General features: G+C 34.6%; 1 protein-coding gene across 1 annotated transcript in view; it reads right to left on the reverse strand.

The window, feature by feature from the left end:
* The window catches only part of trpc6a (transient receptor potential cation channel, subfamily C, member 6a), a 152,015-nt gene extending 128,544 nt beyond the window's left edge, over window positions 1-23,471 (reverse strand). The window contains exon 1 of the mRNA XM_028800286.2: window positions 23,237-23,471. Within this exon, the coding sequence (XP_028656119.1) occupies window positions 23,237-23,373 (137 nt within the window). The 5' untranslated portion in view covers window positions 23,374-23,471. The remainder of the gene's footprint in view (window positions 1-23,236) is intronic.
* Window positions 23,472-24,248: the final 777 nt, after the last annotated feature.

The raw sequence follows: 24,248 nt of genomic DNA on the forward strand, positions 1-24,248 counted from the left end.
TCAGTCAGTTAGTCAGTCAGTGAGTCAGTGAGGGCTTTGCCTTTTATTAATTAGTATAGATATATTCATCTTAGTTTCCCTTTTCTTTCCTTCCAGAACTGGGCAGACTTTTAAAAAATGTTTTCTGGCAAAGTCTAATCCTATGCTTCATATTTATCAGTGGTCTGCATCTTCTGGTATATTCTCTTGATTGTGGACTTGATGGACACCTGAAATATATTATTATCTTTCACAGGAGCAGCTGAAATTAGCATATCTGCCTTACATTATTCTCCTACACTGGTACCATATTTGTGTGAATGATGTGCTTAACTAGTAAACTGGTAATAATCAGTAATAACTAGAGCATACAGCAAAATATACCAAGAAGAGTTTGGACAAGATTTCCTTTTCCTAACTATACACACATATGTGAGATGTTAATTTTTGCTTTCTTCTACAGTGGCAAAGCACTACATTCATGAACTGGAAATTACACAGTGCTGTGCATCCCGCTGCTATTGGTCTTCACAGAGTCATCTTATTTAAACATAACCTTATAGCATTCCAAATGAACAAAGTTACAGTTGTATTTTCACCTTTTTGAAAAGGGATTTAAAAAATATATTAGGAATATTTTGAAAGAGATACAGTAAAACCTTAATTATCTGTCACTCGATTAACCGTCAGTCTCCATTAACTGTCAGAGCCAACAAAAACCATTGAGCACGCCAGCAAATACGTATTACTGTGCTACTACTGCACTGCAATACACTACGAGCTTTGCACATTGGAACAACTTTGTCTTGTGCTAGCATGTAGTGTTCTTCCCCAGCACCACAGTGTCAGTTATGTACCTTCAGTTTTAATAGCATTTCGTAATTTTTCTCTTTTGTTATAATTAATCTACTGTACATTGTTATGGCCGATAAACATATGCATGTTGTGTTGGAATTGTCACAAAAATCAAAATTATTAAAACATTTATGAAATGGCTAAAGTATTTCTAGTATTGCTTCAATTTATGTAATAGGAAGAACACTGAACGATATAAAGTGTGATGCTGACAAAATTGAAAAATGTGTCAAAAATGACCACTGATGGTAATGTTATTCTATGTTAATGTTCTTCTGTATTGTAATCTTCTTTTTCAATTCTGGTAAATTATGTTCTGTTAATATATTTTAATCTCCAGGCAGCTTGTGATGTGATGTATGGAAGCAGAAAAGGTGGAATGAATGCTGCAAGTGATGGGACTGGGTGAAGAGCTTCTGTTCTGTAAGGGGGACACATGCCTCTTAGGAGATGAGTGGTCAGTAACATGAGAAAAGAGCGACTAGTCACATTAGGCTTTCTGGGGGATGGACAAATAATTTGTCTTCGCAAAACAAAAAAAGGCAACGCTCTGTGTATCTTTGTGGCAAATCACTGTCAAGTAGTCATCCAATCTTTAGTGAAATTAGCTAGCACCAAATATTCTATAATATTTTCAAGAGATGAAGTCACAATTTAATATCCAAAATTAATTAATGAAGTAGCACATTTTCAGTTTTCTATTCTTAAAATTTTGCCAGTATCTTCATCATCGTTTGGCTTGAAGATCATTACATAGAATGGACACTTCAAGAGGGTCTTTGCTGATACCTAGTATAGTGTTTTGGTAGAATTTTGTCTTTTCTGGCTAACCTAAGCAGTTTTATTATACAATTCCACTGAAAATTTCCCACTTTGTGGTAACTTCTATTTGACCAGGTTCTCTGTTCACAATATATTGAGCTGCATCACTTCTATTATAACAAAGAAATAATTAGCATGATACTTGCCACTGTTACAATCCAATATGTGTAGTTATATTACTTCACAAATATGTTAGTCATTTCCTAGTATTTGCTTACTTTTATTATAACTACACTTCTAATTTCAATTTTTTCTGATTTTCTTTATAGTTCATTTCTTCAGCAAACATCAGTTTTCCCTTATCTGTGTTCTCCATGTTTATAATAAAAATTTAAAATTATTTGGTGTGTTTCTGTTGTGATCAGAATGTTGAATTCTGCTTGTATTGGCAAGACAAGCCAAGTGTAGCACTGAACAATATTGCACATTCCAGATTAGTCTTATAAATCTTTCCCATCTATTATAACACAAGGTGCAAGCAAGAATATGTCCCATTAAAAATATATTTTCAGTGTTTCCCACCGTATTCCCACTGGTTTCTCTGGAGAGCCATTAGTCTATATGAAAGTGTCAATTTATGTTTAAATACACTTGATAAAAGCTACATCAAATATTAATATTGTGCTTATTAATATTGAGTTTGGCAATTTTAATTAAAAAAAATAGACAAGCATAATCAGAGATGACAAAGGTAGGGCAACACATTATTATTAATTAAAAAAGTAATCAGTTTCTGTGTAATTGATGCACTAATGAAGAAAGAAATATTGTCTCCTAACGTGAGTGGAGAAACACTTCATGGTTGAAGCAAGTGGTGATCCTCAACAAAATGTAAAACTATCAAGGACATTTTCAATGCTGTTGCTGCTGACATACTGTATCTAAAAGCAGGGTTTTATACACAATTAAAGTCTCCTGACATCTTAAGAGAACCAGTATTGGAAATGAAATAATCTGACCATAAATTTTTTTTATCATCCTGGTGAAAATATGCAAGGCAGAACTTGCTCAGTTTCATGCAGTTTCCTGACCACCATAATACAGCACTTTCCCAGGTCTAATATTACTATAGTGAATATGTAAGGGATTGATTTGTGAATCAAAATTCCAACTCCTTTTGTGTTCTTACCATAGTTTGGGTGAAACACTTGACCCGCCCAGTAGCTTTCCAGTTTGGTTGATCTTTACTACTTAAATTGGTCTCCTTCAGGAATACAGATCTATATTCAGTTTGAAAGCTGATGGGTAAAAGAACTCTTTTCTTTTTAGGTTCATAAAGGATACAGCAGGTTTGGTATTTTCAACTCAGTTATTTTCTCACAATATGGTATATGTGAGTTTTGGAAGTCTTATCTGCACCAGGAAATTAAGTCCTTAAATCAGAGGATTTTTTTATATATTTAAAAAATACTGTGCCTTGTCTTGTGGTTTAAGATGGAGTCTATCAGACATTTAAATTGCACTTGCTGCTATTATTCAGCACCTCAGTTCTTGTGTTTTTGTGCATTAGTCAGCCTCTTGGCTTTGTTACCATTACCAAGGAATGACTTTATGGCAGCAACTCTTCCATGTAGACAACTCATGTCAAGATCTTTCTGGATTTTAGAGTGGTGTACTTGTGTTCTTAAGGTTTGTGCACGTTCAAAGCTAATAGCAGTGCTAGACTCCTTTCAACTCCATGGTACAACAGTTGAATGTGTGTCTCATCTACAGCACATTCTGTTCCTCAGACTTGCCCATGTCCTTGTATTTATTTAGGAGAGCTTGGACAGCTCATGTGGAAACTTCTCTGTGCCCACATAATTACTACTTGTGAGAGACTTTCTAAGACAGGATGACCACCTTGTGTCTTGTTGCTATGCTTACTCCTTTTGGTGTAAACTGTCACATTTTCTACATCCTCAGCTTTATGTCTGGTGATCCTTTGCTCGGTATCAATCTATATTTTCTGTTTCAGTTAATCAGTTTGCTTCAATCAACTGTCCTTGATCAATGTCCTTGATCTTTAGAACCTGTTTGTTATCTTCATCTAGTCATACTCTGGGGTATATACCTAGAAGATACTCAGGTTTTTATCTTAAAAGTGGTCTATTATTTAATATATCACTTTCTTTATCAATATTAATTTTATATTAATTAATATATTTTATGTGTAACATTATATTTTTTTAGAAAATAAATGTTAGGAAATCTTACATTTGTTCTTTTCTACTGACACACTAATTTTTGCTGATATGCTCAGAAGACAAAATACAAACTTCTGAAACATAATTTATATAAAAAAGTCTATGATGCCTAAGACTTTTGCATGGCAGTATATACTGAATGCTATTATTTTTTTCTCCAATTGTTCAGTTCCCAATATGTGTAGCAATCATATGCAAATCTGTCATTTTATGGCAAAGAATTTTGTTAAACATGATTGGAAGCCCCTGGTCTGGGGACCATTGGAGTTTCATTATTCTGAGTCTTCACTAGGCCCTCAAAGTGGCTTCTAAGTTGTCTGCTGTCTGTTTAGGTCAGCAGAGAGTCCGCTATCACACACAGAATTTTTTTGCTACCCACCCTCGATGTGAAAAGGTGCAGTGCCTTCCACTGTCTCTCACATTTAGATATTCTGGCAAACTTAACTCTAGCATGCTAGGGGAAATGCTACCCTTTTTGCCAAAGACGTCTAGTATCTTCTTGAGTGCAGCATGCTTGCTTCAAACCAATAAAATTTTGCAAATGTTCTCATAAAGAAATCTTATCTGCATTTGCTCACCAGGCACTTGATTGATGCTGAAAAGCAAGTGCTTGTTTCACATCAAGAAATCAGCTTTACCAGTCATGTTAATGTAAATATTTTATTTTAGCAAGGTGCATGTATTATGTATATAGATTAAAAATACATAGAGTGTATTTATATATATATAGATATAAGTCAAACACATGTTACTAAAGAATGGTAGAAAGGAGATATGCTGTTATATTGCATGGAGTCTGGTATACTGTAGATGAAAACCCTCATAAGAGTGATTACAGAGAGTTGACAGTGTTTTAGCAATGAACCATAAATGATGCTGGAAAGAAGAATTCTGAACTGCTGATAGAGGAAATATATTTAATCATCTTATTACCAGAGACTTTGTCACAAACATCTTATATAAGGACAGTGACAACTATTCCTGTTTTATGAATGGAGAATGCATGATTGTCCTTAATAGGTTAAGAATACCGAAAAAGGCATGCTATTCCAGGCTAACTGAAAAATGTACCTTTTTAATTGGTACATTTCATAAGAATTTTCAAGAATGGCTAATTTACTTAACATTTTTATAATTGACAAAAAGGATTATGGAGCCGCAAGACTAAACAAATAGACACACAGTATGTCAAAGAACTCTACGAAGAGAATTACTGAATGTGTTTGACAGAAGTTATACATTTCTTAACAAGCTTCAAAATCCCATTAACAATATAATACTGCATACAATTCCACTTCTTTGTCAATTTAGCAAAACAACTACACCATGCTGGAAATCCAAAGTCAAAAACAAAAAATAAATAATCATATTAATAACCTTAAATAGAAAATTACATTTTACTAGCCTTAACAAAATATTCTACTATGTTGTTGAATCATTTTATTTTTATTTTATGTAGGAACTTTGCTAAGGGTACTTGAATTCGGTTTTATAAAGTAAGACTAACTTTTAAATGTTCTCCGATTTATTAAGTGCTTCAGAAAATGTATACAGTGAATATTCTTTCATTTGATTGATTTAATATAATATGCAGCTCTGCATAATAAACCTTCCTCTTGCATGTTCAATTATAACAATTTCCAAGCATTTTAAATTAAATTACTGGTGGAGAAGATATAAAGTATAGTACAGACTAAACTAAATGGCAGCAGTCTGAAATGAGAATGAAATCAGGAGGGTTAGTAATATAAATAAACTAGCCGAGGTCAAAACAGACAGTTAAGGAAACACGTTCAGAATCAAAAACCAAAATCATACTTAAGAAATGTAGTTGAGTACAGTACTTTATGAAGTGAGCCAAGACATAAACTGAAGGACATAGTCAAAATACAGAAAAAGAAAGTAGGGTTATAAATTGTATTCACAATCTTGGGCATCCAGGAAGTGACCTTTATTCTTTCAGCCTGGTGATGTCACGGGACATATATTTCTACTTGACCTTACTTAGCAGTGGCATAGCAACAGCCAACAGAAAGATTTTCAAATGGCAGTGTCCATGAGAAAAAAAGATTGAGCCAAGGGAGGACACTTTTTATTTTTAACATTATTAAAAAAAAAAGGTTGAAAAGTATACACTCACCTCTAAAATCCCCAAAAAAATACGTCAAATATTTTTAGAGACTAAGAAACCATTTATAAAAATTAAAAACAAAACGCAGATCATGACACCTAAGAAGCAAAAATATCGAAGAACATAAGGTTGTGTACTTTGGCTCTTTTAGGATAAATGTACAAAATAAGCCAGACAGAGAGTCAAAAAGAAAATCTAATGCTGATTGTGGTGAAAGAGGAAGACCACCAGTATGCGGACAAACCTGGTTACAACAGCTAAAGCTGATTTGGACTCAAATAAAACATGTAAGTCACATTATAAAGCAAGAAAGTGCTGGCAAAGGTACTGTATCCAGGAGTGCTTGAAGATGAACACTAAAAGGCACAAAGAGAAATGTCAAAATCACCATTATTTTGAATCCAGATTTGACTTTTAAGTTGTAAAGGAGCAGAGTACTGTCGCTTGCCATGAAAAAACTAGTTAATAAAAATCTAGATCGATTAAGGCAAGCTAATTTAATCTTTCCTGCGAAACATAGTGAGGGGGCTGAACCAATGGTTCCGGCGGCTAAAACAGATAACTTAATTTATGCTGGAATTATAAATCAACTATTAATCAAGAAGCCACTATGGAAACATATCCCTTACCATATATTGAGAAACACTGATGGGAGGAATATATTTTCCAAAATAGACTTGGCAGCTGCTTACCAGCAAGTGTTGTTAATAATACCATAAAGGAATATACAACCATCAACAGGCACAGGGCCTGACTGTTTATAACAAAGTGCACTTTGGCACATTGTATGTAACACTTTCCTTTTTCCAAACAATTGTGGAAGTCCTAATGAAGGAGTTGGATGATGTAGGTTACTTAGAAGAACTACATCTGCAGAATTTAAAACAGGAAAAGAATTTATTTTTATCATGGGAATAACCATTACCTACAGTAGGTGTGATGAAAGGTAAACATTATGTCTCTAACCTCCTCCTTCTTCTGTTTGCATAGTTAAAATGCACTTTATCTATATTACTCCTTTTGTAGGTGCACACAGCTCTTTATTAACTCCCAACAAATTGAAAAAGGTTTCTACAAAAGATGTGAACTTGATAAGGCAAACATAGACTATCTAATAAATTGGTGTAAGAATACATATACTATAGACTTTTCTGTAAAAAAATGTTTTTGATAATGAGAAAATATTTTTGATCATAGTTAATGCATGTTTCAAGTGATTGAAGTGTATTTCATGTCACAAATAACCTCTCAAGCTACTAGCACAAAAGCGAACAAACCGTTTTCTGCACATGACTACCAGAAGAAACAGTAAATGACAATGGAAATGACATTGACAAAGCTGTGTTTCAGAACTTTGTCAGATAATATTTCATTCTGTACTTAATAGGCCCACCTGCACAACCACTGGCAATTAGCCTGGTGAATTACTACACATGGACATTTGTTAAAAAAGGCATGAATAAATTTACTCTGAGAGATTAAGTGCATAATTTCATTGTTCCTGTTACAAAATTGTTCTACTAAAGAAGTTAAGGACTGTGTGAAAGCGTATATGCAAAATGAAAACAAAAAGCTAATTACAATGTATAAAATAATAAACAAAAGGCTAGGGACACTGCAAACAGATCCACTATACTACACATATCAAGGTTGGGACTGTGAAATCATTTACTGATGTCAACTGAGCATATGTGACTAAACTTGCATATCACTAGAATAAAAGTTATCATTTTAACACAGCAAAGATCAGAGTTTAGTGTGTACTCACAGGGACTAATGGTTATTGCTGAAATATCAGAGATCCTTGATTCAGAGCTAATGAATTTTAGCTGCTCAAAGAGAGTGGCAAAGTCATTGAAATGTTATGATCTTTAAATACTGTTCAGAAGCAACAAATCTAATGTTTGGGATAATGTACAGAGAAATAAAACAATCATCAAAAACAAAAAAGGAATTTAAATGAAAAGACAAAATTTGCAATGATGTAAGATTTAATTTTAAAACTGACATTCTGTATGTTAATAAAATGATGTTATATGGACAATTAAAAGTTGTTCTTCCTTCTGTTTGCAAAGAGAGAATACTTAATGAAAATCATTTACAATATCTCCAATCAAAAGAATAATGGTAACAATGCATATGTTAAGCTATTTTATTACTTTTGACAGCATGGCTGTTTTGAACGTTTATGTTTGAAGTTAGTTAAATTCTTTGTACTCTCACAAGTGCTGTACAGACTGGAAGAGTGCTAGTGTGACATAAGTAAAACATGATTAAACTGAACACATGTGTCTGTCTCATCCATACACCATATAAATAAACTGTTTTTAGCAGAAATAATTTTTCTAAATAAACTGTTGTATATTATGTGCTCAGGTTTTGTTCACATATATGTGGTTTAACTACGTTGGCATTATGTGAATTAATAAAGAGCAGAATTAATTAGGAGTGGTTTCATTGAGAGAAACAGAGACTGTACACTTTATCTGAAGACATATTATTATATACACTGTACTGTATTATAATGAAATAATTGCAGTATAGCCATATACTGTAAGTATTTATAATAAATTTTCATATAAATGTATTTTGCAATTGTTATTAAGCTGTATTTGCACAGTTTACTTTCAGAATTTATGTAATACTTTATGATTTTGAATTCCTTTACTTAGTCACTGCTTGGGTCTTTGTACTGCATGCATAAAAACTTGCATCATTTTTCTGCATCAGTAAAAAGTTAAGCATTTTTTCTGTTAGCCCTTTATGTCATTTGATTTGACTTAACTGGACAAAATGACGATACCAGCTGCAGAATTTAACTACCAGCAAATCCGCAGACTGTAAGGATTGATTTTTTTACTTTTCTAAACAAACATACAATATATTTAGTTCACTTACTATCACCCACTTGTTATAGCCTCTCACGTTGTCTTTTTTGAAATAATTAAAGGCTAACAGTCATTATATCGTGTAGAGTGATAAAGTGCTTTGTAATGTGCTTCATTATGGAAAGTGTTATACAAAATAATACATAAACATGCAGATTACTTCTAATAAAATAATGTTCAAATTTGCACATAACTACCATAAGGTCTAATTTCTTTCTAAATACAATACAATATTTTACATTTATCTCTTACATCAGACAGCATGTAATATTATGCTAAATATGAGTCAGTTTATGGTATCTCAGTAAAAATAAATTGCAATACATGTTTGGACTTCTGTGCATGCCTGCTATGCATATATACATATGGTGCAAATATACTTCAAGTGAAACATGGTAAATTTTGTAAGTATTCAATTTGTGAGGCAGGTGTTTTCTTTTAGTCTTTTCTTTCATTAGTATATGGTTTATTACATCTTAATGCACAATCAGATGAACAGCAAAAACCAATCCTAGACAGGGCATAAGTCCATTTTGTATTGTACACTATTCATAGTTTGTTCTGTCATAAGGCACTTTGCAAAGAAAGTTAAACAACAGCAACAAATATACAAATGCTGTAGAATAAAATAAATGCAACAAAATTATAATCCTGACGAATGCTGATATGAAAAAATGCATTGTGATCAATTTAGGTAGCAGCAGGTAAACTTATTGTGCTACACAAGACTCCCTGATTCCTCTTAAAACACCTTATTCCCTGAGGTTGCTTTTAATATAATGGGTGCTGAGATTCAGGAGAGTAGAGATATATGGGCAACAAAAGGAAGCTCAAATCAGATGGTTCCAGAACCTGCAGAAGCTGTCCCTGATCCAAACAGCATAATCTCTCAGAAGGTTCAGTCTGATGTGTTTTTTGCGTCAGTCTTTGTTTGGTAGGGTCACTTAAAGCTGGCCAGACCTTGGATGGTCATCTGTCTTTACCTTCTGCTGAACCTCTTGCCTATAGTCAGGACACAGTCAAGCAATTCAATCCATAATGTCTACAACACTGAAACATGATATGCATGTGTCCAGCATAAGGCACTCTCCCTTATTTCTTGTGACATTCAGAAAATTATGGAATGCTTAGAAATCTAACTAATTATGGCCATGCCATGCTGGGGACTTGATCAGGCCTTCTTTCACTTGGATGTTATTGGGTAAGTGCACCTGACAAACTTTTGTGTGTTTAGAAAGATGCATTGAAGTGTCTCACTGTACAAGCTGCTGAAACAACTTGACAACTTTTTGTGAAACTGCTAAAGATTTAACTATAGTTGTATAATTCCAGGAAATTCAGTGTTTCTTCTTTCTAACAATATATAGTTAAGGATTCAATATAATCTTTATAGTCTTTAAAGAGACAGGTTGGTAACTGGCATCATCTCCTAATTTATTAAAATTACGTATTTTATTACTGTACGTGATCTTCACTCCTATGATCAATGTGTGCCCTGAACATGTATGCAGAAAGTGACACTAATTATATGTTTATCAGAAGCACATAGTAAATACTAATCATCCTAGACTTGGTTGGTTTAGAGTATTTATGAAGACTGTGTAATGTGAACTGAAGAGATAGTATGAATGTTTACTTATTTACTTTACTGTGATGCAAGATGGCAAAAGTAATATAATAACAGTTTATATGAGTGTATTGCAACAGAAAAAAAAAACCTTCTGAGCATTTTTGATTAGCTTTTAATCAAAACAGGACCATCTGTGGCCCTTTGCATAATTAGGAATAAAAACCTTTTAAAATTGTTTAGCTTAAGTCTTGAGAGAGCAGCTCAGTGGCTCAGTAGCTAGCACTGTTGCTTCATAGCTTTGGGTTTAAGTCCTAAGCCTGGTAATTGCCTGTACAAGGTGTTCACACTGTGACAGTTTTAATTTTTTCTGGGTTCTCAGTTTTTACTTCCAGACACATGCAGGACTCTAAATTGGTCCAGTGTGGCAGAGTATAGGGTGCGCGAGTTTGCTCAGAGATAAACTGACAGTCCATTCAGTATATATTCCTTCCTTTAAGTCTGAGACTGTTAGGCTCAGGACTCTATTATTCTGAGTTGGACCAAATCTGGTATAGATGATGGATGTCAGGATCAAATATGAGATCCGTGTCACCCCCTCATTCACTGGTCAAGAGTCCTGTCTTCAAAAGCTTAGTCTCACTTGAATGCATTTCCTGTTTGTGATTTTCTGAAATTATTGATTTAACAACATTTTAGCAAAAATGCATGCATTTTTCCCATTGTGAGCATACAACTGAATGACCTGATATGTGGATAATGTGACTTAAGTAACTAGATTTTTTTTATAGACGCTTTTTTTTGTCTTTGTCCAGCATTGTCTCCATTCCTCATTAAAATATAAGATTGAAAAAATGTTCTTGGTAATGACCACAAACCACATGCTGTAAGTAATAATAAATATCATTTTTGGATGGAGTATTACTTTAAACTTGAAAACATAATCCTTATAGGTATAAATGCTTCAGTAATAATCTTGTTAGAAAAATAAGTTTAATTCTAATTTACTCAGCTTTACGAAATTGACACTTACAAATGTACAGTCTATATTTATCTGGTTTTTTAATATGTTATGTTTGCAATAAAACCTGCCAACTACTATTAGTGATTAAATTATTCCATATCTAATACATTGTTTAAACATATGGATCTAATCACTATTAGCATGCTATCTAAAAAATAAAGTTTTATATATTGGCAAAATGTGTTGAAAGCTATTCAGTTTTGAAATGAAATGATGAACATTCCATATTAGTTAACCACAGGGAAAAAATCCAATAAAATGTTGCATCCTCTTAGTCTTTCATTTTAAGGACAGTAGCCTTTCTTTGCTCACAGAGCTTTATTAAAGCCAAATGTACTAAGTAAGCAGTTTCACCTGAATCTTCTTGCATTCTGCTTTCTATTTGAATACCTCACTTTGTGAATACTAAATTTAGTATAAATCAGCCTTGAAATGGTAATGTCAGCTGGTGTTGAAGAAATAGTCCTAGTTTGTAGTGTGCTCAAATACTTGATTTTAATATGACAATGCTTGCAAACTGCAGTTTTCAGAACTTATATTTCTACAAGTGCTATGTTTTGAATGAATTTACTCATACAGGGAATGCAGTTATTTAAGACTAAAATATGTAATTAAGAGTGGAGAATTTTAACAAGCAAGACAACTAAAATGAGGCTGACTTCTCATTAGGAAATTAGGTTGGAACATTTCCTACCTCTGTCTTAGAGTTTAAGAGTAAATGTGAGGAGTGGTGCTGTGTCTATTGAGGGAACATTGGTCATTTTGTGCAGTGTGCCTGAAGGTATTAAATAATACAACAGCAAATATACAACTTGCAATCTTCAGGATTAACAGCTAATTTCTGTTTAAAAGCTCCGTGTGGAAGGACACATTTAAAAAGCATTTATTGATTAGATTCTGTTGATAATTTTTTTACCTTGCAACTAATAACCAAATCACACTTTCCATTTCCTTAAAAATAAAGCCCCATGTCATTGCAGTCGATGGCCATTGTCTTAGGAAAGGGGTCTTAGAGTGCAATACCATTGCTTTAAGAGCTAAATTGGACACTCTTTACAAAGAACATCTTTCTTTTTTCATTCTCGACAGTTCCCATCCCTATTTAATTCTGGGTAACTCGTAGTTAAAGGCACACAATCCAATAAGTGACTGGCAATGGAATAATATTCTTCAAAGGAGTTCTTATTACAAATCATATTGTTTAGTGTCAGTTAATCAACCACCACTTCCTGTGCTTAACATAAATATGTTACCTTCTTGTTAAAATAAACTTTTGGATGTTTTTAATAAGCCAAAGTCCCTAGAGCTCCCTAATCACCATCCATATGATTGTTCTATGGAATTACTCCTGGGAAATCCATTGCCTAAAGCAGTAGTTCTCAATCTGTGGGGTGGGCCCCCCTAGGGGGGCGCGAAATAACAAAAAGGTGGCGCGAAGATGTGAAAAAAAGAAAACAAGAATCAAAAATATAAAAAATATGTCTATTGAAACCAAAACAAATTAACTTAAACTACATTCTGATACTAGAAAAATAAATATAGAGTTAGATAAATGTCGATAAAAGTTAAGTAGGTATAATAAAATATGCATCTATGATATATCATTAATTAAAAAGGAAAAAAATTGGTATTAGTGGGCTCCTTTCAAAAAAACGTTAGGGGGGGGCGCGATTAAAACTGTTATGAAAACTCGGGTTGCAAATACTTAAAGGTTGAGAAACGCTGGCCTAAAGGTTCAATTGACTTTTCGAGATGAGAAAGTAAAGCAATTGGTGAATATATAATTGAAAATTTAGCCAATGGTTTTATCCAGCCATCCGTTAGTCCACAAGGTGCTGGTTTTTTTTCTTTTTAAAGAAAAAGGATGGAGGGTTACATCCTTCTGTTGATTACAAGGGACTTCAATAAGATTACCGTGAAGAGTAGTTATCCACTACCGTTAATCTTAACTTTGCCTAATAAGGTCAGTGTTTGTACCATGTCACTAAACTTGATCTCCACAATACATTGCATTTAGTTAGGATAAAGGAAGGAGATCAATGGAAAACAACATTTAACACAACCACTGGTCACTACCAATATAAGGTCATGCCTTATGGGTTAGCAATTTTTCCCCCAGTTTTCCAGAATGTTGTCAATGAAATTTTCTGTGACTTCCTAGATGTTTCTGTACTGGTGTATATTGAGGACATATTTATTTTTTCTAAAGGTATGGAAATTATGTACAACACGCAGGAAAGTTTCTTGCATGTCTATGAGAACATAAATTTTGCCAAACAAAAAAGTGTGAATTTCACAAAGATTCCTTTGAATTTATTTGTAATGAAATTTCTCATAAAGGTTTATTTATAGACAAGTACAATTTACGAGAAGTACTAGAGCATAAGCTACCAGAAAGTATAAAACCAGCTGCAGGGATGTATTGATTATGCTAATTTTTACAGTTGTCTTATTAAAAAAAGTTGAATTATTTCCCCAATTATCTCATTAACAAAGATACATAAAAGATTTGTTGGATCCTCTGAAGAACAGGAATCTTTCATCATATTAATAAAGCTATTCATATCAGCACCAATAGTTCATCTTCCAGATCACAGAAATATTATGTAATCCAAGTCCACCAAGATTATCAATGTTTAAAAGTCTGATAGCTGATTTAATTTTTCAATTAATTATAAGCCAGGTAGTAAGAAAGGTAAGTCTAATGCCTTGTCACATATATATATGAATCAGCTTCACCTACTGAAACTCCAGAGCATATTTTATTTCCAGATCAGTTTCTAGCTGCTGGTCCCATAGTATATTCATCTGAGTTAATAAAGAAAATAAAGAGGCCACTACTAATTCAATACAACGCACGTAATGGGGATTTATGTCCCCTCAGAATTTTTCAAATAGGTTTTAGAGTTGGGACATTTGAGTATGATTTTTGTAGATCTTGGTATTAATCTCTGCAGCTCCTCTACAAATATATCTGGAGGAGGCACATGCAGCAAGATGTTCATGATTATTTAATGGGATGTGAGATGTGAACTAGGGCCAAGTCGGTTCTCACAGGTTTTCACTCCTTCTTTTGATCCCTTTGAAAAAGTAAATCTGCCTGCTCTGCTTATATTCCCAGTGAATAAACTGAAATCTGATAAATAAACAGAATAGTATTTTGTTGCATGCATATCTTTTTGTTCTTTGCTGTATTTTGTTTGTCTTTTATATGTTAAGCCCAATAAGGTGAGGTTCTTCTTCCACTGCAGCTGTGGGACTGCCCCAGCTATATTTAACAAACTAGAAGGCTGCAGGTTGAGTGCTGAGGCATGAGTGTAAACATTTGTTGTTTGCCACTCCTTCTGTTAATTGAATTTCAGATTTCAGTTGTAAGTGCATCTATCCTTGTAATCTTTGGTTAATGAAGTTTGCCTTTTATTAAGATTACTAGATCATGGACTTGGTATTGGTTGATTTTAATTTACCTTTTAGGTATAACTTTCGATCATCATTATTTTTTAGTTATTGTTCAGATAAATCTTTAAATATAAAAAAATCACTTTTTATGTTAAACCAAGTAGGCATTTTGCATGGTTCCCCTATTCCTGTTGAGTTTAAATGGTTTTATCACTTTTTCAGCCTTGATTTTATGTTTGACCTGTGCAGGCCATGAAGCCTGCTTATCAAATTTGGAGCCGGGATAATTTTTTTTACCTTCTAGACCTCATCTAGAGGTTTGAGACCTACTTTATTAAGTATTGAGAACCTGGCGTAATCATAACATCTCCTGTGTATTAACAATGTATTCAGGTAAGGTCAGGTCAGGTTGGGAAGCATGCACTGGTACAGCGGGCTGCCACACCAACCCCATAACAAAACAGCTTGGGATCCTGATTGGCAACACCCCAGGCATACACAAGATCCAATCCCACCCTCCAGAAATGACCATCTATCTGCCACAACCAGGTGTTACGTAGGCATACTCTTGGCCTGGTACAACCACTCGGGTCCTTATCAGTGAGGGCCCTCAGGGAATCATACCACATAGCTGTAGTGCCGTATCTGATGCTCCCTCACAATGCAGGTAATATGCCTCATTTGTGATGCCGTGAGCAACCGCTCTTTTGACACAAAGTTAAACCAGTCTTCGTCTCAGGTCATTGGATAGCCTCCATGTCTCGCAATCATACAGCAAAACAGGAAGCACCAGGACTCTAAAGATTTGGACTTTCATTCTTTCACGTATGTAAAATATTACAGCACACAGGATTTTTCTACAACCTCAATTGGTTATGCTATAACCACTGTAAAAAATCACAACAAAATAAAAGCAGTTACATGTGTCTCTCAGCAAATGAAGTAAATTAAACCACTTAATTCTCGAACAGTGAATCACATACTCAACAACAACATTTATTTATATAGCACATTTTCATACAAAAAGTAGCTCAAAGTGCTTTACATAATGAAGAAAAGAAAAATAAAAGACAAAATAAGAAATTAAAATAAGGCAACATTAGTTAACATAGAAAAGGAGTAAGGTCCAATGGCCAGGGTGGACAGAAAAAACAAAAAAAAACTCCAGAAAGCTGGAGAAAAAATAAAATCTGTAGGGGTTCCAGGCCACGAGACCGCCCAGTCCCCTCTGGGCATTCTACCTACCATAAATGAAATAGTACTTTTTGTAGTTGGGGTTCTCACGGAGTCACTTGATGCTGATGGTCATACAGACTTCTGGCTTTTAATCCATCCATCATTTTTGGAACATCATGGTACTTAGAGTAGATGGTGGTGGAATAATACTCAATAACACTAATAATACTACTCAATAATAATAATAATAATACTCAAGAACACTGGTTGTAATTAAGGGGGATGTCCTATCAAGAAGGGAATCAGGAAGCACTACAAAAACACTAATGAGCTGATGCAGAAACACTATTTTCTTTTTTAAAATAGTTATATGGCATAATGGGAAATTTAGTTGTCAGTTAACCAAATAAGCTTGTAAAATTTCTGTGTTGTATTGTACATAAAATAGGACAATCCTGAAATACTGTAATAGCTTGTCCTCCCAGCGTTCTTCTTGTTCTACTTGTTCTCCCATGCATTACTTCACATCTTCTGTGTCTGTCCTCTGCTTTTATCTTGCTGACTAAAAGCTTGTAAGTTCCATTTGTATCATTCTTCAAATTCAACATTATAACTGTTATCTGCTTTACCAAAATTTTTTTTTTCCTTCAGATGAAAGTCACCAGAATCAGTGTGTTTAAGTCAATGAAGCATATCATTTTTCCAATCTACTTATAGGCACAGGCAGCACAAATAACTAATGCTATGTCTGGTGCCAGCAGCTTTAGTAATGAGGAATAACTTCTTTATGCCTAATGAGAAAAGATCTACAATCTGTGTTGACAATCTTGATTAGAATTTGTGTGCAAGTGAAATGTATGACAAAAATATTTGTTAACAAACTACATTCTGATTAAATGAAAAGATCTATGACAGAAAAACTGTATCTGGGCTATGGAGCAGGACATAAATTCATCATGTTAATCTGATTAAAATGTCTTAGAAAATAAAGTATTTAAACATGGTGTTGTTTTTCATTTTGCTCACATTCTGAAATTTTTTGAAACAGTATTTTTCTAGTATCTCTGTGTTTCCACTTTAAACAGTAAATTTACTCTGTGTCACTGATGGATAGTCTGACAAATTGTATCACTTGTTTTTATGAATTGTATTCCATTTTTTCCATAGGGGCAATACACAAAAGCATACACTCATTGGGCAAATTATTAACACCAGGTAGGGCCTCTTTTTTGTTCTCAAAACAGCCTCAGTTTTGTGTGGTATGCATTCCACAAAATGTTGGAAACATTCCTTAAAGATTTTGGTACAAGTTGACACGATTGCATCCATGCTGCAAATATACTCTTCCAGCACATCCCAAAGGACTTTGGATTCATTCTGGGACTAGGAAGGCCATTGAAGATCACTGAATTAATTGTCATGTTAATGAAACTAGTTTGAGTTGACTTTTACTTTAAGGCATTGTACACTATCATGCTGAAAGTATCCATTAGAAGATATATAATTGTGGCCATGAAGGGATGCACATGGTAAGTAACAGTATCAAATAAGCCATTGCATTTAAGCAATGATTGATTTGGTATTATCAGGTCCAAAATGTGGCAAGGCAACATTCCCCACACCATTACACCACCACCAGCCTGGATTGTTAATTCAAGGCAGGTTGGGTGCATGGACTAATGTTGCTGGCACCAAATTTTGACCCTAGCATCTGTGAGCCTCAGCAGAAACCGTGCTTCCTCAAGCCAGGCTACACTTGTCCTTTCTTCAACTGACCAGTTTTGGTATTGTGCATTCTGAGATGCTTTTCTACTCACCACAGTTGTACAAGATGGTAATCTCAGATACCACAATCTTTCTGTCTGCTTGAACCAGTGTGGACATTCTCCTCTGACCTCCCTCAATAAAAATGTGTTTCTGTCTTCAGTTTGCCAGTCACTAGATGTTTTTCGTTTTATACACAATTCTGAGTAAACTGTAGAGATTGTTGTGGGAGAAAATCGTGAGAGATTAGCAGTTACAGAAATACTCAAACAAGCCCATCTGACACCATAATCGTACCTCAGCTGAAGTCACTGAGATCAAATTGTTTCCTCATTCTGGTGTTTGCAGGGTATTGTAAAGGGTACATGGCACCCATAGGCAGTGTTGGGTGCAAGCACTTATGATTTGTAAATAACATTGAAGAGAGATTGCACTTGGTGATTGGCAAACTCAAAACCACATGTTCCACTTGTACATCACTGAGCTTGCAAACGTCGGTAAAATTGATATAGATCCCCTTTGGAGATCGGTGCAATTATGACCACATGAGAAATGGACTAGCTTAGGGGCAGGTTTCCCCCTTGGGAAATAGGTGCGCATGTACAGGATAATTGGGAGAAGGGTGCTTGGACAGGTTCTGCTGCCACCTAAATTTATAGTACTTCTAAGCCAGTGCCTTCTCAGCCTATGCCTTCACCTGGTCCAGGGTGTTTGATGTGAACATTAACTGAAGCTCATGCCTTGTATCTGCTGCATAATTTGATGCATTGTGCTGCTGCCACATGATTGGTGAATTAAATAATTGCATGGATAGGCAGGTGTACGTAATTTGCCAAGTGAGTGTATATCCTATGCAAGTTGGACAGTATGTAACTGAAAAAGATATTTTGAGATCAGCACACTGAGCCAGTTTGAATTTCATATGAATTTCAATTTCAAATTTTCATTTGTGAATTTCCCATTGGGATTAATAAAGTATCTATCTATCTATCTATCTATCTATCTATCTATCTATCTATCTATCTATCTATCTATCTATCTATCTATCTATCTATCTATCTATCTATCTATCTATCTGAATTCCCATTGCAATATAATACACAGGCAGGCTTCAGAGTCATACACCAGCCCACAATAGAGTAATAAACCCCAAAGAATTTAATTGTGGCTAGTATAATTTTGAAAGGAAAGAGCAGATAATCATGAAAATCAATCACATGCTTGCTCAGTTGTATTATTACAAATAAGTAGTGATTATGCAATTTTATACCTTTCAACAATCTCAGACCAAAGTATGCTGTAAGTTCACCTACAGTCATGCTAGTCTCTTAATGTATTAAGTAAAGTCGTCTTAATGGAAGGCTGAAGTATTTATATATTTTTTTTAATGTGCAGGAAAAAAAAAACAGTTGAAACATACTGCTGTGTTAATCCTTTCTGATGACCAGTCAAACCTTTTTCATTTTCAGATAATTACAAATTACTGCATTTAAATTTACACATGAAAATCTTAACATTATTGTTGAAACTGGCTGATCCTGTGTACCAACAGTTATTGACTCATCTGCATGTGATCTGTGATTTGTTAGGAAACAGAACATCTTCTTGTTTTCTCTATTTTTGTTAATGTAATACAAAAGATATTGTTCTGTGTTACATCTTTCTATAACCCGAGATATACTTTTTCTATATAAATGTGAAGTTTGAAAGTGAAGTTTAAAATCAAATTGCATATATTTAGACTGAATTCTTATTGGATTAATTAATGTATTCATATAAATTAATTTATTTTAGTTTATAAAGACCTAAAATTTCCATAATTTCTATAGCTGTTTTAGAAGAATTAACAAATTTGTTCAAAGGTGTAATGGTAGTGCTATTTCATACAACATTCTAGTTCCCACTGTGCCACCACTACCAAATTTTACCTGTGTCCATCCTTTTTTGAATCAATCCATTATAGAACATTAGGGAGCTAGAACTTATCCTACCATCAATGAGCTTAAAGGAATTATCCTCAAACAAGATGCAGAAACATGTAAGACACACACACACTTATATACTGTATTAAGCAATTTTAGAGTCACCACTTAACCAATAGTTATTGACTGTAGAGGTTCCAGAGAATGGTGTAAAGAATGGCCTTAGAAACTTAGGATAAAAGCACTTTTTAATAGAATAGCTATAGATGCATTACAAGGAACACTGTTTTTACCTAAAATATTGTATATTGAATGTTTTACCCTGTCAGGAAAGTGGAAAGAAACAAAAGTTCCTTCATGTTTCATTGGGTAACTATATGCAATTTTATATAACTATATTTTAAAATACCTTGGAATACATCTTACATTTTAAAATAACATTTTACTAAAGGATGTGTTAATTAGCTAAAATGATTGCAGATGTCATATTTAAAATGTTTCTAATACAGAGCTAAGAGTAAGAGTAAGTGAAAAACCAGACAGAAACATAGCACTAATGTACATACAATCCTGTCTCTAAATTACTGTTCTTTCAATAAACAGTTTCTCTTGTCTCTTATTTTTTGTCTGATTCAAGTTTGCTTTTGGGCAGTTCCCCACAACAACTGAGATTCAGTTTTTCTTATTCTTGTTATCACTACCAAAAATACACTATAAAAATGCAAAAGAAAACAAGTAGTGCCACAACATAATAGAAAATATAAAATGGCAATAGGGGAAGGTAGTAGCTGACAAACATTACAGTGGTATTGGTGTACAGGTTATTGGGATGCAACTTGGAAAGTGCTACAATAAAGCTGCTGGACAAATGTATCTAGCCATCATAAAGAAAAGGTAACTAAGCAACACTTAGCAGCAAAACAAACAACTGACTAGATATGTCATAAACGACAGGCTACATCATTTACCATAGTGCATATACTGTATAAAATAACTAAGGTGGTCAGTGATGTTGTTCAGTTTAAGGAAACTGTTCACACAAATCAATGTATGAATCAATCATTAATGAACAACAACCTTACTACCACCACCTGAAACATGTTGCTTTCTAGAATTTTTCACTGGATTAGAAAGTGGCCCAAGCCAAGATAAACTGAAGGCTTGCTTAATACTGAGTGAAATATGTAACACATTTTATGACTACTTTTGATATTAATATTCAAGAAAGGCAGACTTATGTTTAATTGCGAATAAAAAAATGATTGTAATTGTGTATAAAGAGTACTACACATCCAATTAATAGTCGCCACAGAAGTCACTCTAATGTGTAAAATATTTTCTTGAACTTGACATTTCATGTGAGAAAAAGGAATAATGCAGTGTGTTAATAATTACCTGTTACAGAAAAGGTGACATATGTTAAAAGGAAAAACAAATCCAGCTTAAATAGTAGATTGCAGGTAACTTTAAAGGACTTTATGTGGCTTGGAATACATTAATAATGTAGCATTAAAGTACTAAATGGTTCAGAACAGATGCTTAAATAGTCCTGGTGGAAAGATAATGTGTTTTAATACCTACAAACATAATTCAAACCAGGAATAATTTTTCTTTGCCCTGCGGCGGACTGGCGTCCTGCCCGGGGTTTGTTTCCTGCCTTGCGCCCTGTGTTGGCTGGGATTGGCTGCAGCAGACCCCCGTGACCCTGTAGTTAGGATATAGCAGGTTGGATGGAATAATTTTCTTACATGTGTTCACAATATACAAGAGATGTATTTTCATGAGAGTCTGATTTTTATGCTATACCTGATAAATACTGATTGACAATTCAGTGGTGGCATGGGCTAAATGCCTGTAGGCATGTGCAAATTGCATGCTTCTGTAGAAGTGAACATAATTAATTAGCCAATCTTCAGCACTCCTTGTACAGAACCATCATGAAGTAAACCATGTAAGGCTATCCTATCATTTCAGTAAAATAAATATTGTGAACATAATGGACATGCACCATCACTCTACAACATGCAGAGTTCATGGTCGGGATGTTTATCCCATTACATGTCAAGACAAACTACTTATTGCAGTGACAGAAAAAAAAACATATATACTGTACCACACACTATTAAGCACGGCCCATAATCTGTAAGTGGTGTGAAATCCAAATATTATTTTCACTGTTTTGCACATGATGTCTGGGATAAATGTGTAAACTAATGTCAAGATAATTGTAGCTCACAGCATGTGCTCCTCTTATAGCTGCTGGTGAAATATATGTCAGCCGTGGTGAAGCCGTGTCCAACAGTAACTACGATTTTGCTGATGCTTTAAGATTTTTTTTTTATTCTGCATCAATACATGTTCATATAAAAAGATATTTAAACATTTTGTTTTCAAAATACAAATTTATACTTATACTGAATTATTAAATGTCAAATTTTACAAACGAAAATATGTTATATGTTTAGAACAGGCTAGACCTTATAGAATGAGCTAATACGACCAATGCACTGTTAAAAATGGCTCTATACAACGTTAGGATCTATCGCCAAATATACATTTATAGACCAAGACGATATTGAGTAACCAATCAGCATAACATAATCTTTGAGATACCGGAGTAGCGGATAAAACCTTGAAGACGGGGCAGATGGTGCAGATAGAACTGCGAGGCGGTACTGCGCTTCTCTGCCATAAGATAAATACATCCGAGACTACGTCTGGTCCAAAATACATAGTTATTTGTAAGCAAATCTTTGATAGCATTACTGCATAACTTGTCTGAGATACTTTTTTCTTGCAAATGTATGAGATAAATTAAACATCCCAATACATCTCGATATAAGTAGTACATACACAATACTAAGCACCTTCCGCTAAATAAAAAGTTGATATTTTAAACGAGGGTATAATTACATACAAACCGGAATAACAGCAGAATTAACTTTCTCACCAGAACGTGTAATCTAATGGTTTGGTACACCAGCAAATCATCATTTTATAAAGCGTCTTTCAAAGAAACGCGCCTTATTGCAAAATGTTCTTAATCTTATATTGTGGAGATTGATGTCTAGGTGCTTCTTTTAGGAGTGTTTTGTATGAAACAGGAAATGTGCCCGATGGTGTGAATACTGGTGCATAGGAACAAACATCCATCCATCCATCCATCTTATCCATTATCCAACAGGCTCTCGATTTATATGTGTTCAGCAGCCCTGCGCCACCTTTTTCAAATACTCTGCGGTTTCTCGAACTACAAAACTATTCAAATAAATGATTTATAGATTGTAATACGAAGCGTGTAGTATTTCCATCATAAACTGGTAATAAACAGAAAACTTCAAGCAAACCGTTAACCCGTAAAGCACCCAGATGCATGCTGACAGTGGACACCTGTGCAAGCAAACCTGCTTTTAAAAGAGGAGACAACTCTAAATGCGCGCACCTATCGCACAGTTGAACAGACAAGCACTTTCATGATAAAAAAAGAGTACCTGCAACAAAAGAGAATAAAACTCCTACTTACCCATGATAATATCCATAATATTCGGCGTGGCTTTCTTCTGAAAAGTCTGCACTCATGAGTAAATAGTCCTGGCTCTCATTTCTGTTCCCGGGACCTGAGCTGTCTCTGTTTAACCTGTTATTCGCGCACAGGCTCATTTCTTATCGGTTCCTTTCCAGCGGTGTGCTGGAGCGCCGATCGCACATTACGCCATTGAGCATCTCCAAAGGCTGCACTCTCGTCTCCACTCAGCTGCGCTGCCTGCCCGCCTGGAGTAAAGCGCGTTTTGGATGCGTGTCCAGCTGTGACGCGTCACTCTGACGTCAGGCTCAGTGGAGGCAGCTCGAGCGGGGCCATCAGCAAGTGTTAATGTCAAGTGTTGCACTTGGAGAGATAGCTGGCTTACCAAAACAGGCGACCTCACTAGTCAGCAAACTCATAGAGGACTTAACTTCTTGAAAATATTTTTTTAAATATGTTCATTTGACAGACAGTAAAACGATGGTGAAAGTATCCCTACAAACTTCACTGACGCTGTGCAACCGTTTCCACAATTCTACGAAGTAGAGTACTGGCAGTTTAAGTGACTTGTCCAGCGCAACTCAGTAAACATCTGCTTTTCACGAAACTATACAGAAATCCAGCTGTGCAGCCCAGTCTAATGTGGGCTATTTCTGGTAGGTCACCCTGTTCATGTGCTGAGAGTTTTAGACAGATAACATACTTTATAAAATTAACTTTTGGCATAATAGAATGAAACTCAGCATCTGATAATGGCTTTTCTAAATGCGCAAAGCAGCATCTGCACTGATATGCAAAAATCGAAACACTAGCCTTTAACAATATCCATATAATACATTATTACTCTACTCTGTAAATGGTAATGGTTTTGAATTTACCAACTGTACTGCTAGCATGTTCAATAGGGGAGCAGGCAGGCATGTGCTGGAATTCATTTGTTGTTACATATACAGTATATTATACTGTATATATTGTTAATTCATTCAATAAAAAGTGTTATTTGTTTACTCAT

The sequence above is a fragment of the Erpetoichthys calabaricus genome, chromosome 4 (assembly GCF_900747795.2).
Source record: "Erpetoichthys calabaricus chromosome 4, fErpCal1.3, whole genome shotgun sequence".
NCBI classification, from domain to species: domain Eukaryota; kingdom Metazoa; phylum Chordata; class Cladistia; order Polypteriformes; family Polypteridae; genus Erpetoichthys; species Erpetoichthys calabaricus.